Consider the following 14,325-nt stretch of genomic DNA (forward strand, 5'->3'; position numbering starts at 1 on the left):
TTGATCTAGAGGAATGTCAACAAACAATCCCAATGAAACAGCATCCAATGAGGTGTCATAAGGGGGGAGATAAATTCCTTCCTGACGCTAAATGGCAATCAGACTTCTCGCTGCATCAACATCCTTCCCATGTTTACTTATTTGGTATATCCCTGTATATCTTTCCCATCTAAAAAGATGTCCAACCTTTTTTTGAACAAATCTATTGTATCTGCCATCACAGTCTCCATGGGTAATGAATTCCCCTTTGTAACTGCCCTTACTGTAAAGAACCCTTTCCTTTGTTGCTGGTGAAATCTCCTTTCCTCCAAATTTAAGCGATGCCCCCGAGTCCTTTGTACTGCCCTCGGGATGAAAAGTTATTTTGAAAGCTCCTTGTATTGTCCCCGAAATATTTGTATATAGTTATCATATCCCCTCTTAGACGCCTCTTTTCTAATTTAAACAAATTTAATTTAGCTAGCCTCTCCTCATAAAATCAGATTTTCCACCCCCTTTATTAATTTGGTGGCTCTTCTCTGCACTTTTTCTTGTTCCATAATGATTTTTTTATGGAGTGGTGCCCAAAATTGTACTCCATATTCAAGGTGTGGTCTTACTAATGCTTTATAAAGGGGCATAGTTATGTTTACTTCCTTCCATCCATTGCCCGTTTAATGCAAGACAAGAGCTTGTTTGCATTTGCAGCTACTACCTGACATTGAGCACTATCGCTAAACCTGCTATCTACAAGCACTCCTAAATCCGACTCCATTAAGGATTGACCTAATATTGCCCCATTTAGTGTCAATTTATGGTCTAGATCTCAATGAAAAGATATACACAGTGAGGAAGAGACGTGCAAAACTATGACCACTGCTCTTACCACTGTCAACAGCCTCCACTTCTCTGTCGATGGCATCGCGTATCATAAGCGGAGAGATGAAGAATTGCGCCCACCTGGGGAGAAACAGGGACAGCAGGGAAGCATTCACTAGGTAACATGAGGAAGGGATCTGTGCACCAAAATTACTTATTCATTGATACATCTACACCCCCAAACACACAGTGACTGAAGAACAATTTACAGGCAGATATATACGTTTAATTCATTTAAATACACACACTTATCGTTCTGCCTCAAAGTGTCAGGAAACGGCACTGGGTGCTCAGGAAGTTGTATAGTGACCAAACTATGAAAGCTTGAAAAATATACCCGGCTACAGTGGGAAAGGCACTTGCCAACTTGCAAATGGGGCCGGCATGGCAAGCAAGGCCTCAACCCCCAAATATGGGACACACCAAAATGCAATGGCCCTCATTCTCCGGAAACTGGATTGTCCCTGGGCCTTAGAAGGGTGCCAAGAATCCACAGAGGTTAACCAAAAGCGGTCATTCAAACTTCAAATCTGGCTACCTACAACTGCCGGACTCTCAAGTGAAGCAGCAATGCAAGGACTGGAAGCCGAACTTGAAAATAAATAAACAAATAAATTGGATATTGTTGGCCTTGATGAAGAAGATAAAAGCGCCTCATTGGGCTCAAAAGTGGACACCTATTATATTAAAGAGGTACAGAAAATGGAAGAATCAGTGGCGAAGGCTTCATCAGTAATAAGACATGGAGAAACAAGATAGTGGAGTATGAAAGATCACTGGAAAAAGCAGCCGGAATCATCATTCAGTTGACAACGAGATAGAGGCTTCAAATAATCCACGTGTCGGTTCAAACATCAAGCCACACAGACAATGAGGTTGAAGACTTCTACCATGAATTCAACCAATTTAAGGAAATTGTCACCTCAATATTATTGTTGGAGATTTCAATGCAAAGATTGGTGCCCAGCAGATAACAAAAAGACGACCGAAGCAACAAAGGGGACAAGCAAATGATTGCAATCAAACAAAACAATGGATTAACAATCAAAGAGTGTGCATTGATCATAAAGAAAGGTGAGGATTCTACATGAAGTTCTACAAACACAGTGCATAATACAACAGAGAAAGAGCGAGAAGAAACCTTGACTGATGTACAACGCGTCCTTCCAGAAGAGGCAAAGGCAATAAAAATCCATAAAGAATGGGAATGCCCCCCCAGGGAAGAGGGATTCACAACTGAAATCTTGAAAGGAGCTGCGGAAGTAGAGAAAATCCTTCCAAAACTATTTATATGCTGCTCGAAGAACCGGAAAATTCCAGAGCAATGCCATAGTTATCCCTATCCACAAGAAAGGAGACAAAGAAGACCTCAAGAACTACAGAACCAGCGGGATTTCACAGTGGATACAACACAAAGGACCACACCCAAGTCATCCAAGAAGCGGTTTCCCAAAGTAATGAATGTACCACTTGGCTTACGATTCGTAGATTAGGAAAAAGCATTTGATTATGTCTGCCCCTTAGCAGTGTTAAAAGGCATAAAGACAAAGCATTGAAGAAACACACATTGATATGTGCTATATCTTCTACGAAGATGCCACATCAACCATTAGATGACATATAAATCCAAGCAAGATAAGGATCAGCCAGGGCGTGTGACAGGGAGACACAATGTCAAAGCTTTTCCCAGCAATACTTGAAGAATTAAGACATTGAGTTGGGAAGAACAAGGAATCAAAAACAAACAGTGAGTATTTGAGTCACCTGTGATTTACAGATGACTTAGTTTTGCCACAAGACGCCCAGCAACAAAAATCGGAGAACGTGTCGAAGAAAGTAAAAAAATGTGGATATGAATCACAGGAAGACCAAAGTGATATTCAACAAATGTGTCAACTGTACAAAAATAAATGGAATAGAACTGGAAGAAGACAAATGTGTACCTTGGCCAGCAAGTATCAATAGATGGTAGACTTTCAAATTAAATATATAGGAGAATGAAGGTGGGAGGGAGCACATTTGAAAGAAACAGAACAATCTTACAAGGGGACATTGCCCTGTGCCTCAAAAGGAAAAAGTGTTTGACCAAGGTATCCTGCCTGTGCTCAGGTATAGATGTGAAACTTGGACCCCAAATGCGAGCACAATGCAGAAGCTTCAGACAACTCGAAGAAGTATGCAGAGATGCATGCTGGGTATTACATGGAGACAGGAGAAAGAATAAATGGGTTCAAAACCAAACAAAAGTCTGTGACATCATCCCAAGGGTGAAGCAATTAAAATTGCAGTGGGCCGGACAGCTCGCAAGAAGAAATGACCTCCGTTGGATAGGGATGGTTCTTGACTGGATTCAAAGGGAAATTAAAAACCAGGATGATGACCAAAAGTAAGATGGGAGGATGAGATCAGGAAATGTGTAGGAGCAACGTGGATAAGAAAGGCTTGTAACCGCAGTATTCGGAAGATCACTGGGGAAACCTTCACCCAGCAGGGAATCGAAAAGGCCTGAAGAGAATGATGCAGAGATAGGATACACACACACACACCTTTTATTTTATGCAAACACATAATTTTCAACATTGACCTGGATGTGCTGTGTCTCTCTCCAATTCCCTTGGGTTTGGGTAGCGTACACTTTTATTTAATCTATGATATATGCTTGGACATACTTAGTAAAGTATGCTTATGCTTTGATAGATAGAGATCATATACACTATGTGATATATATATATATTTTTTTTAATTTAATTTCTAACAAACTTGGATATACAATTATATAAAGTTACACATACACACTAATCTATGTTCATGTATACATATACACAAACACACATATTGAAAGATGAATACAAACACACACACACACAATATAGAGTAATAATTATAGCTGCACATACAGACATTTATAAGAACAGAAACACACCAGGAAAGATGCGGCTCTGTTCTCAGCCAGATGTGCTGCACTCCTGAGTTTTGCCAAGTTGCAGCTCTACCCGTTCGAATGGAACCAGGTTTGTCATGCAAATCACTGTCCCGGAGACCCGTCCTTGCATGTTCTTTATATTATACAACAAACAGCATTTGTGAACCTGGAATTATTTGTTCTACCCTTCTTTAAACTCTGGGCCATACTCCCAGACCCATCACTAACCAGGGTTTGTATTATCTACACTACAGATAAAAGTGGATTTCGGCAATAAACAACGTACCTGTCCAACGCCTCTTTGAAATGTTTCCTCTGGATGTCAAACTGGAATACGGTGCGTTCGCAGTCTGTGGAGGCGTTATCACTGCCCCCGTGTTTCTTCAGGAATACGTCAAAGCCATTCTCATCTGGGTACTTCTCACTCCCCATAAACACCACTGTAACGAGAGGAAGGTTGGTAAGAGCACAGCCCCAAACATCCCAAACATGTCCCTGTGCACCCTCAATGCAGCAGTCAATTGAATAAGGTTACTGTTTGTTCTGTGCAGCCTTATTTGTCCGAAGTTTGTTACAGATTGTAATACCATTTGACACAAAGTGCCACTGTCCTGCCGGCAAATCGTGATTACGTGACCGCTCCTTGGAGCGTCCTCCCCTTGGTGCCCCGAGTGCCAGATAGCAGAACACTATTTCCCCTACAAAACGAGCTAAAACAGCCCCTGGAGTGCCAGACCCCATAACGTAGTGGTGACATCATGGGGTAGATGGGTTATTAAAAAAAAAACACCTACAAGAGAGTTCCTTATGTGTGTAATTTGTGTAGAAGCTTCAAGTCTGCTTCGTGTGCTGTACAATAGGTACGAGTCAAATGTAACCCCGTCACTGCCCAATGGGTCACATAACCGATAACGCAAGGGCACCTCACGTGAGGGTTCAAGCAGCAGCAAAGCCCTTTGGGATTTTAATTCCCATAGGTCTCTCTCAAAAACCTTTCCTGGATGGATTGCACATTCAAAGGAAAAATGTGACGAAGTGTTAATGATGGAAATCCTGCAATATTTACATTACTAGAACAGGGGAACGTTGTGTGCGTTCCGATGCTGTGCCATGCAATGCTCCTGCAGTATGGGACGCAAAGCTTTGGATGGATTAAATCGCAAGATTCTTACTGTGCTCCAAGAAGTGTGCTAATCCTGGCAGGTCTTCGGGGTCACTGAAACTTCCTATCCCAATGCACAGGGCAGCTGCAGACTGCAGAGAGAGGATAAACACGTCACCCGTTTGTACACCTTCATTCTGCCCCGACTAAGTGTTCAGAGCTGCTTAATCTCAGAGACAGAAGTGAATGTACATGCATGTCAGCCTTAATGTTCACATGTTTTGTGCCATGTGTGGAAAGTTTGTGGTTGAAGGACAGCAGTACACAGGGCAAAGCAAAACCAGGCTGTACGTTCCACAATAGAAAAATCTATTGTAAGATCTTTTCCACATGATTACATGCATCACAGCTGCTGCCATTTTATTAAAATGCATGGAAATCGCACCGCTTTCTCCTTCACGTGTAGAAGAGGAGTCTATAGAGCAGGTGTGGGCTATTCCAGTCCTCAAGGGCCACCAACAGGTCAGGTTATCCCTGCTTCAGCACGCTGATTGAGCCACCTGTGCTGAAGCAGGAATATCCTGACCTGTTCGTGGCCTGTGAGGACAGGAATTGGCCATCCCTGCTATACAGGCTGTGTAACCCCTGCACACACTTTTATATTCATCGGACCGAATCACAGCCTACCACAAAGCTGCTTCTTTTTATTATTATAAAGCTCTACTGCTTTCCCTGCACTTATTTCTACATATGGTGTACTAGTTGGAAACAATGAATGTCCCTGTATTTAGATTGTAATGTCTAGTTACAGTGAATCTATGTAGAGGACTGGAATTCCTCCCTTGAGACAGGATTTCCCCTAATGCTTTTACCATGTATCAGCAAAGAGTTAAAAAAAAAATCATGATCCTCGCTCTCCTCCGTACCAGTTTATCTGTGTCGCCTCTCCTAATTCTTGCCTGCGGGATCCCAGACTCATCATCATCTTCATCCTCATCATCATCTTCGTCGTCTTCATCCTCATCCTCGTCGTCTTCATCCTCATCATCAAAGTCATCTTCGCTCCCGTCTTCTGACTCCCAGTCCTCGTCTTCATCCTCATCAGCCTCCTCTTCATCAGAGAAATCGTCGGTGTGCCCCATGCCCCCTGAGCTCACGTCAGAAATGAGCAGCGCCCCCAGTCCATTCTCCAGCCGGATAAACCTGAGGGGAGACAGCATGACCACTTAGAGATGAATATTAATTGACACACCAGCAGTGGAAAAGTTAAAAATCATACACGGGGAAGAGGGGGGACCCAGAGGATAAGTCAATGACGGGGGTGAATAAATAAGAGGTGCCTGTGCGGAGATTTACCCCTCTGACAGAAAATGTGTTTGTGAGCGAAAAGGGGGCGAGATTTGAGGGGATGTCATGGTGGAGGGGGAGAGCGGGATGGCGCAGATGTCGCGGGGGGGAGCATGGCGCAGACGTCGCGGGGAGGAGCATGGCGCAGACGTCGCGGGGGGGAGCATGGCGCAGACGTCGCGGGGAGGAGCATGGCGCAGACGTCGCGGGGGGGAGCATGGCGCAGACATCACGGGGGGGGCAACGTGGGGGGGGCAAGGCGCAGACGTGGCCGGGGGGGCAAGGCGCGGACGTCGCGCGGGGGCATGGCGCGGACGACGCGGGGGGGCATGGCGCAAACGACGCGGGGGGGCATGGCGCAGGCGACGCGGGGGGGCATGGCGCAGACGACGCGGGGGGGCATGGCGCAGACGACGCGGGGGGGCATGGCGCAGACGACGCGGGGGGGCATGGCGCAGACGACGCGGGGGGGCATGGCGCAGACGACGCGGGGGGGCATGGCGCAGACGACGCGGGGGGGCATGGCGCAGACGACGCGGGGGGGCATGGCGCAGACGACGCGGGGGGCATGGCGCAGACGACGCGGGGGGCATGGCGCAGACGACGCGGGGGGACATGGCGCAGACGACGCGGGGGGGCATGGCGCAGACGTCGCGCGGGGGCATGGCGCGGACGACGCGGGGGGGCATGGCGCAAACGACGCGGGGGGGCATGGCGCAAACGACGCGGGGGGGCATGGCGCAGGCGACGCGGGGGGGCATGGCGCAGACGACGCGGGGGGGCATGGCGCAGACGACGCGGGGGGGCATGGCGCAGACGACGCGGGGGGGCATGGCGCAGACGACGCGGGGGGGCATGGCGCAGACGACGCGGGGGGGCATGGCGCAGACGACGCGGGGGGGCATGGCGCAGACGACGCGGGGGGGCATGGCGCAGACGACGCGGGGGGGCATGGCGCAGACGACGCGGGGGGGCATGGCGCAGACGACGCGGGGGGGCATGGCGCAGACGACGCGGGGGGGCATGGCGCAGACGACGCGGGGGGGCATGGCGCAGACGACGCGGGGGGGCATGGCGCAGACGACGCGGGGGGGCATGGCGCAGACGACGCGGGGGGGCATGGCGCAGACGACGCGGGGGGGCATGGCGCAGACGACGCGGGGGGCATGGCGCAGACGACGCGGGGGGCATGGCGCAGACGACGCGGGGGGACATGGCGCAGACGACGCGGGGGGGCATGGCGCAGACGACGCGGGGGGCATGGCGCAGACGACGCGGGGGGCATGGCGCAGACGACGCGGGGGGGGCATGGCGCAGACGACGCGGGGGGGCATGGCGCAGACGACGCGGGGGGGCATGGCGCAGAGGACGCGGGGGGGCATGGCGCAGACGACGCTGGGGGCATGGCGCAGACGACGCTGGGGGCATGGCGCAGACGACGCGGGGGGGCATGGCGCAGACGACGCGGGGGGGCATGGCGCAGACGACGCGGGGGGGCATGGCGCAGACGACGCGGGGGGGCATGGCGCAGACGACGCGGGGGGGCATGGCGCAGACGACGCGGGGGGGCATGGCGCAGACGACGCGGGGGGGCATGGCGCAGACGACGCGGGGGGGCATGGCGCAGACGACGCGGGGGGGCATGGCGCAGACGACGCGGGGGGGCATGGCGCAGACGACGCGGGGGGGCATGGCGCAGACGACGCGGGGGGGCATGGCGCAGACGACGCGGGGGGGCATGGCGCAGACGACGCGGGGGGGCATGGCGCAGACGACGCGGGGGGGCATGGCGCAGACGACTCGGGGGGCATGGCGCAGACGACGCTGGGGGCATGGCGCAGACGACGCGGGGGGCATGGCGCAGACGTCGCGGGGGGGCATGGGGCAGACGTCGCGGGGGGCATGGCGCAGACGTCACGGGGGGGCATGGCGCAGACGTCGCGGGGGGCATTACAGATAGTGATGTCACATGGGTAATCAGTGATGTCACAGGGGGCAGGATGGTGGTGACGTCACGGGTTCTATTACAGATAGTGATATCTGATGGGCAGTCCGTGGTGTCACAAGGGGAAGCGACGCGTGTAGTGACGGGATATCTGGGTTGATGACGTCCCTGGGTAGTTTCACCACCCACGCTCCCCTCCTCGCACTTACCGGTATTTCTTAGGGTCGCTGGGGGACTTGGCGATGTTCGTGTCCTCGGCGTTGCCCGCGAGCTCCGGCTCCTCGCGGGCCTCGATGCTCTCCCCGTGGGCGGAGGGGCTGGAGGAGACGGATTTGTGCGGGTTCCTGGCTGGCATGGTGTGATGGATGTGTATGCTCCGTGTCCTGTGATCTCAAGCCCGGCGCTGCAGGCCACACTCCCTCCGCTCGCCACGGACCTGAGCCCTTAGCCAATCGGACGGCGCGCTGGAGTCACGTGACTCCCCCGGCAGCTAACTAGACGTACAAGCGAGCCGGCTGGCCAGGCAGCCACCTCCCTGCCCTATCAGAGGGCGCTTTGTTGCGGGGACCTGACGTCACTACAGGAAGTATGAGCACGTGGGAGTGTGGAGCTCAGTGCTGAGAGTAGTCAGCACAATTTGCAGCCGCTTCGTGCTGGCATTGAATAGTAATGTGTTTAACGGTTCGGTTCCCGGGGCAGTGCCTGCTTCTTCTGCCGTTTATACATACGCGCGCTATACTGAAGCGAACTGCACCCTGGAGTAACACGTTTGAACCTAAGGATCATTAAATATTGGTGTGCCAGTCTGTTTCTGATGGGAGTTCAGCGCAGCACTTCTCTCATACTGAGATTGGTTCCTGTAGCTGTATACTTCAGTACAGGAAATATTTTATTTGGACTGACAATATATGTTAAGTACAAGGTCTGGAGAGTAATATTCAGGTCGGGTATTATAGGTCCCTCGCTAGTGAAGTACTCCTGCTATGTATTCAATGGTGTATTATTGCATCTACTAATGTACAGGGCCCTCTTTTATGTGTTGATTTATTTGGGAGGCTAAGAATAATTTTAACATAATTTTTAAAATTAGGGCTGTAGCAGCTTTGCTTGGTTGGGTGCAGTCCCTCCTATTTTTTATTTAAAACATTTTATCAGGAAGTCATACATTGAGAGTTACCTCTTGTTCTCAAGTATGTCCTGGGCACAGAGTTATGATGACAAATACATGGTTACATTAAATGAACAGAGGTTATACATTATATTTAAAGACATTTCATGGACTGTTAGACTGTTTAATCTGTAGACCAGATTAAAATGTGAGACAGCTGAAGTCTTGAAAGAATTTTTAAATTGGAGGTGGATTTGAGAGTCTTTTGTTCCAGTTGTGAGGTGCATGGTAACAGGAGCAACTGAATTCTATATTGAACCATGGGACCGTGAGCAGTCTTTTGGAGTTGGATTTCAGGTGATAAGTGTTATGTGATAGAGGTGAGGAGCTTGTTGAGATATGGAGGTAGCTTGTCCAGAAAGTATTTGAAGGCAAGGCAGGAAAAATGTACTTTGGCTATCCCTTGTGTCCAGAAGCAATCTAGTTCGTTGAGTATTTTGCACTGATGTGTGTTGTAGTTACATTGTAGAACAAAGCGAGATATTGAGTTGTACAGGGTGTCTAGTTTGCTAAGGTGATTTTTGGGGTGCTGTATTATTTACTATGTCCCCATAGTTTATAATTGGCGTCTGTTGTGCGATGTGCTTTCTGACCAGTGGGAATACACCTAGTTTGGCATATGTTTTGGATGTCAGAGTATCAATATACAACCCAAATGTTAAATGGGAGTCAGATGATATTCCCATATATTTAAAACTAGTGATGGGCTAGGATGGTGTGAGAGTTTGTTTTGATCTGTTGCTATGTCGTTGGTAGCTTTAGAAATGTAGCCTTGGTCCCAAATACCAGTTACAATTTTGTCAGTGTTTAAAACCATTTCTTTTGGGAAATCCACTATTCAAGTCTTGAAAAATCAGATTGCAGTATGTGTCCAAGGTCAGGAACGCTAGGGCTGTGTGCATATACAATAAGATTGTCACCCGCATACATGTACATTGAAGTGGCCTTAGAAGCTGTAGGTAGATCATTCAATAAGGCTTAAAAGTGTATGGGCCCCAGATCAGAACCTTGTAGGCCCCCACATGTGATATCCAAGGGGTTGGAGTTAGAGCCTGAGCAAGACAGTCAGATATTGGGTTCTAACCCAATAGATATGAAACCAGTTTAAAGCATGCTCCTCTATTCCAGAGCACTGGAGCTTGTTTAACAAGACTACACTTATCTGAGATCTGACTCCAAAAGACTGTTCATGGTCCCAAGGTTCAGCAAAGTATCCGGCCGCTCCTCCTTACCGTGCACCCCAAAACTGGAACAATCTACTGGAGATTCTCACAGCTGTCACCAGTCTAAATTCTTTCAAAGCTAAAGCTGTCTCATATTTTAATCTGGTCTGTAACTGTTACATACGCATATAGCATATATTATCTCTTAATGTGTATGGCATGTTTTGTATATAATGTATAACCTTGCTCAATTAATGTAACTATGTATTTGTAACCATGTATCTCATCGTAACTCTGTGCCCAGGGCATACTTGAAAACAAGAGGTAACTCAATGTATTACTTTCTGGTAAAACATTTTATAAATAAATACACCTGCTCGCCTCTTGCGTTCTGCTCAAGGATGTCTTCTCTCTACCCCTTCTTGTTTCTAAAGCTCTCTCCCGCTTAAAACCTTTCTCACTCACTGCCCCACACCTCGGAATGCCCTTCCCCTCAATATCCGACTGGCACTCTCTCCACCTTTTTAAGACCTATCTTAAAACACGCCTCTTTAACAAAGCATATGGGTAGCTCCACTGGCTGATACTGTACACCTCATACATACATCAACCTTGGTCCCTTGCAGACGCCCTTACCAGAAAATCTTACTGCCTCTGTACGTTCTTACCACTTAGATTGTAAGCTCTTCGGGGCAGGGACTCGTTTTCCTATTTTATTTCTGAAGCGTTTATTCCCATTATGTGTTATATTTATATATTTTTATATTTATTACTGCTGTGAAGCGCTATGTACATAGATTGTGCTATGCAAATAAAGATATACATACATCTCGAAGTGTGGAAATTGGGCCTGAGAAATTGGATTATCATTGGTATACAAAGACTACTCTGGTGATGAAAGGGTTAATCAGTTTGTGACTAGATTGCAAGGAAAGTATGAGGGGGAGAGTGAGATAGTGGGGCAGACACTAGACTGTTTATCAGGGGTCATATGCTGATAATAAGAGGAGAAAAAGCCGAAATGGTTTCACTTAGCACAATATTTAATTATTCCTTATATGGGCATTACATTAGTTTAGCTGTATAGCAATTGCGTAATATATCCAGTGATTTTGATATATGCAAAGTGTTTTGAGTTGTTGGGCCAAGCCTGTGAGATTTTATCACTTTGGTCTCCTTGCAATTGCTTTAATAAATAAATCATTACTTTATTTTATTCTACTCATTTTTTGGAAAATCAGGGTTTTTGTTCTCCACTACCACATCTCTATTCTACCTTATATCCGCACTAGGCCGTTTATAGATTCAACATTTATTTTTTTTAGCAATTTGTAGCCAAATTGTCGAAACATTTTAAGACTGATGCATTTGAAATGTTGCTTTTACACTGCCCGCTGCATTCATTTGACAGCCTGTGGGAGGAAAGCTAATCAATGTGTCGTTAAGAGATAACTTATCAGACAGTGACAACCTAATATTAGTAGACTGGTGACGTGACAACAATGTCTCTCACCCTACAAAAAAACAAAACTGCCCTACAGAGGGGTCCTCCAGGGCCATTAACAGGTCCCCTATTTTGGGATATTCATTCTTCAACACATGTGGCTCAGTCAACTACTGATTGATTCATCTAGTCCTAGGCTGAAGCAGGGATATCCTGAAAACCTGACCTGTTGGTGGCCCTTGAGGACTGGAGTTGGCCATCCCTGCTATAGGGGCTTGCATCAAAAACGTAAATTATCTTTTTTTAAATTATTATTTAATTTTTTGAAGTGGGGTCTGCGGAGCTTAAATGTCGAGTTCAACTCTGGGGACCCCCTGCTTCCGGAGATACCTCTGTATCAGTGCCGGTATCTCTGCAGTCACAGAAATAGTGTGCCTAATGGCAGCTTCAAATGTCCAGTGAGCCAATAGGAAGCTGTGACGTCATCCGTTGCTGCTTCCTATTGGCCAGAATGACCGGGACCTTTAAACTTCACATAGATAACAGCAGCACCAACTACGGAGGTAAGTGTCTCGGGAAGCAGGGGATCCCGGAAGCTAAAATTGACTCCGTTCAGCACTGGAGACTCCCTGCTACAATCCTGTAACTGAAAAAACAATCATTTAACGGCTACAGCTTGTTCTGCTGCTGTCAGCTTTGCTGGATAGATGAACCTGCCCATTTTCCCTTAACAGGTTCTCTGACCAGGGGCAAATTTTGCCACTAAAACTAATTGATTTTTTGTTTAGCAAACAAATAATTGGTATTTTTTTTTTAAAAACCATTGTAAATAAATGACACTTCCAGGAAATACTGCATCTGAATGTTCTTGCCTTATATTGTCATTTACCTGTAGGGCTTATTCCCCATTGTTTGTATTTTATTTACCTTGTAAGCGCTGTGTAAACTGTGCTGCTGTATTAATAAAATTATACGGATTAAGCAGCGTGTGCTGCCACCCCGGCGCCATCTTTAAATGTCCCAAGTCCTGCGCAGCCTCATCAATATCGAAAGAGATTTAAAGATGGAGCGGCGGACATGCATGGGACTCGGAGTTGCAGCTGCACGGGACATTGACAAGGACGCTCGGCCACGCGGGACAGGGCATGCAGGACCTCTCCCGCGACTCCGCTCTATCAATGTTCCTTGCTGCCGCTCTGATGCGCCATCTTTAAATGTCCCTCGACCGTGACGAGGCTGCGCAGGACTCGGAACATATAAAGATGACGCCGGGGTCGGAGCGCACGCAGGCACTTACCATTTGCATCCTCTCAGCATCCCGACGTCACGTGGCGACATGTTTCCATGACAACGGAACGTCATGTGGCATCACGTTGTCATGGCAACGCATCGCCACACCTGCAGGAGGCGGGGAGTGCTTCTCCCTCGGGTTGGCACTGGCTGTGTATATGTAGAGGGCAGTATAATCTATAACTGTGTTTGTCTCCTGGAATTTCTCAGAGCAGAGTGCTGCTAACTGACGGCTGACCTGTCATCAATGTCGATTGCTGGCTGTGTTTCAATTAAGATAACGCAAGGAAGTTCAATACACCGGACAGTGTTAGGGATAATATTTGAAGGCAGTTTTACACGATATTGAGTACAGCCCTTAGAGGGTCAAATCTGAAGAATGGGACAGCTCTGGGGATGGGAAACTGCTGCCAAAAGCATTGCTGAACATAGAAATAAAATGAGTGGTACAGTGCATGAGGTTGTACTGTCCATACTGACCAACACAGCAGGAGACTGCAAGCTTTCAAATCGAGTGATACGAGCTGAGCGAGCCATGAGGTTGGGAAAGCTCTGTACACATGAAGAAGAGACCTGTGAGGTTTGGAAAGCTCTATATGTGAAGAGACCCGTGAGGTTTGGAAAGCTCTGTACATGTGAAGAAGAGACCTGTGAGGTTTGGAAAGCTATATGTGAAGAGACCCGTGAGGTTTGGAAAGCTCTGTACATGTGAAGACCTGTGAATGCACAAGAAGATTTCTCTCTTTACATACAACAAATCTACACTCCTCTTGGTCCAATACAGCTGCTAGAACTCTACCTCTATGAAGTATGTATTGTCTGTTGTAGGGGTCCCCAACTTTTTTGAGCCCAAGGGCACACTTGAGAGTTCAGGGGTGATGGAGCCACCTGTGCTGAAGCTGGGATATCCTGAAAACCTGGCCCGTTGATAGCTTTTGAGGACTGGAGTTAGCTACCCCTGATGTAATCGAAGTTTTATACTTTTCCATGTAGGGGGCAGTTCACTTTTCTGGGGACTTTTAGCAGAACGAGGTGTAATTAGGTTATAAATAGAGACAGAAGCCTGCGGCAGGTGAGGAGATTAG

General features: G+C 48.0%; 1 protein-coding gene across 1 annotated transcript in view; it reads right to left on the reverse strand.

Annotated features, from left to right (window-relative positions):
- Positions 1 to 8,667, reverse strand: part of NRDC (nardilysin convertase) — a 30,231-nt gene extending 21,564 nt beyond the window's left edge. The window contains exons 1-5 of the mRNA XM_075616318.1: positions 8,385 to 8,667; positions 5,810 to 6,086; positions 4,954 to 5,035; positions 4,068 to 4,221; positions 866 to 939 (exon numbers count right to left, since the gene is read on the reverse strand). Of these exons, the coding sequence (XP_075472433.1) occupies positions 866 to 939; positions 4,068 to 4,221; positions 4,954 to 5,035; positions 5,810 to 6,086; positions 8,385 to 8,530 (733 nt within the window). The 5' untranslated portion in view covers positions 8,531 to 8,667. The remainder of the gene's footprint in view (positions 1 to 865; positions 940 to 4,067; positions 4,222 to 4,953; positions 5,036 to 5,809; positions 6,087 to 8,384) is intronic.
- Between the last annotated feature and the right edge of the window lie 5,658 nt (positions 8,668 to 14,325).

The sequence above is a fragment of the Ascaphus truei genome, chromosome 10 (assembly GCF_040206685.1).
Source record: "Ascaphus truei isolate aAscTru1 chromosome 10, aAscTru1.hap1, whole genome shotgun sequence".
NCBI lineage: Eukaryota > Metazoa > Chordata > Amphibia > Anura > Ascaphidae > Ascaphus > Ascaphus truei.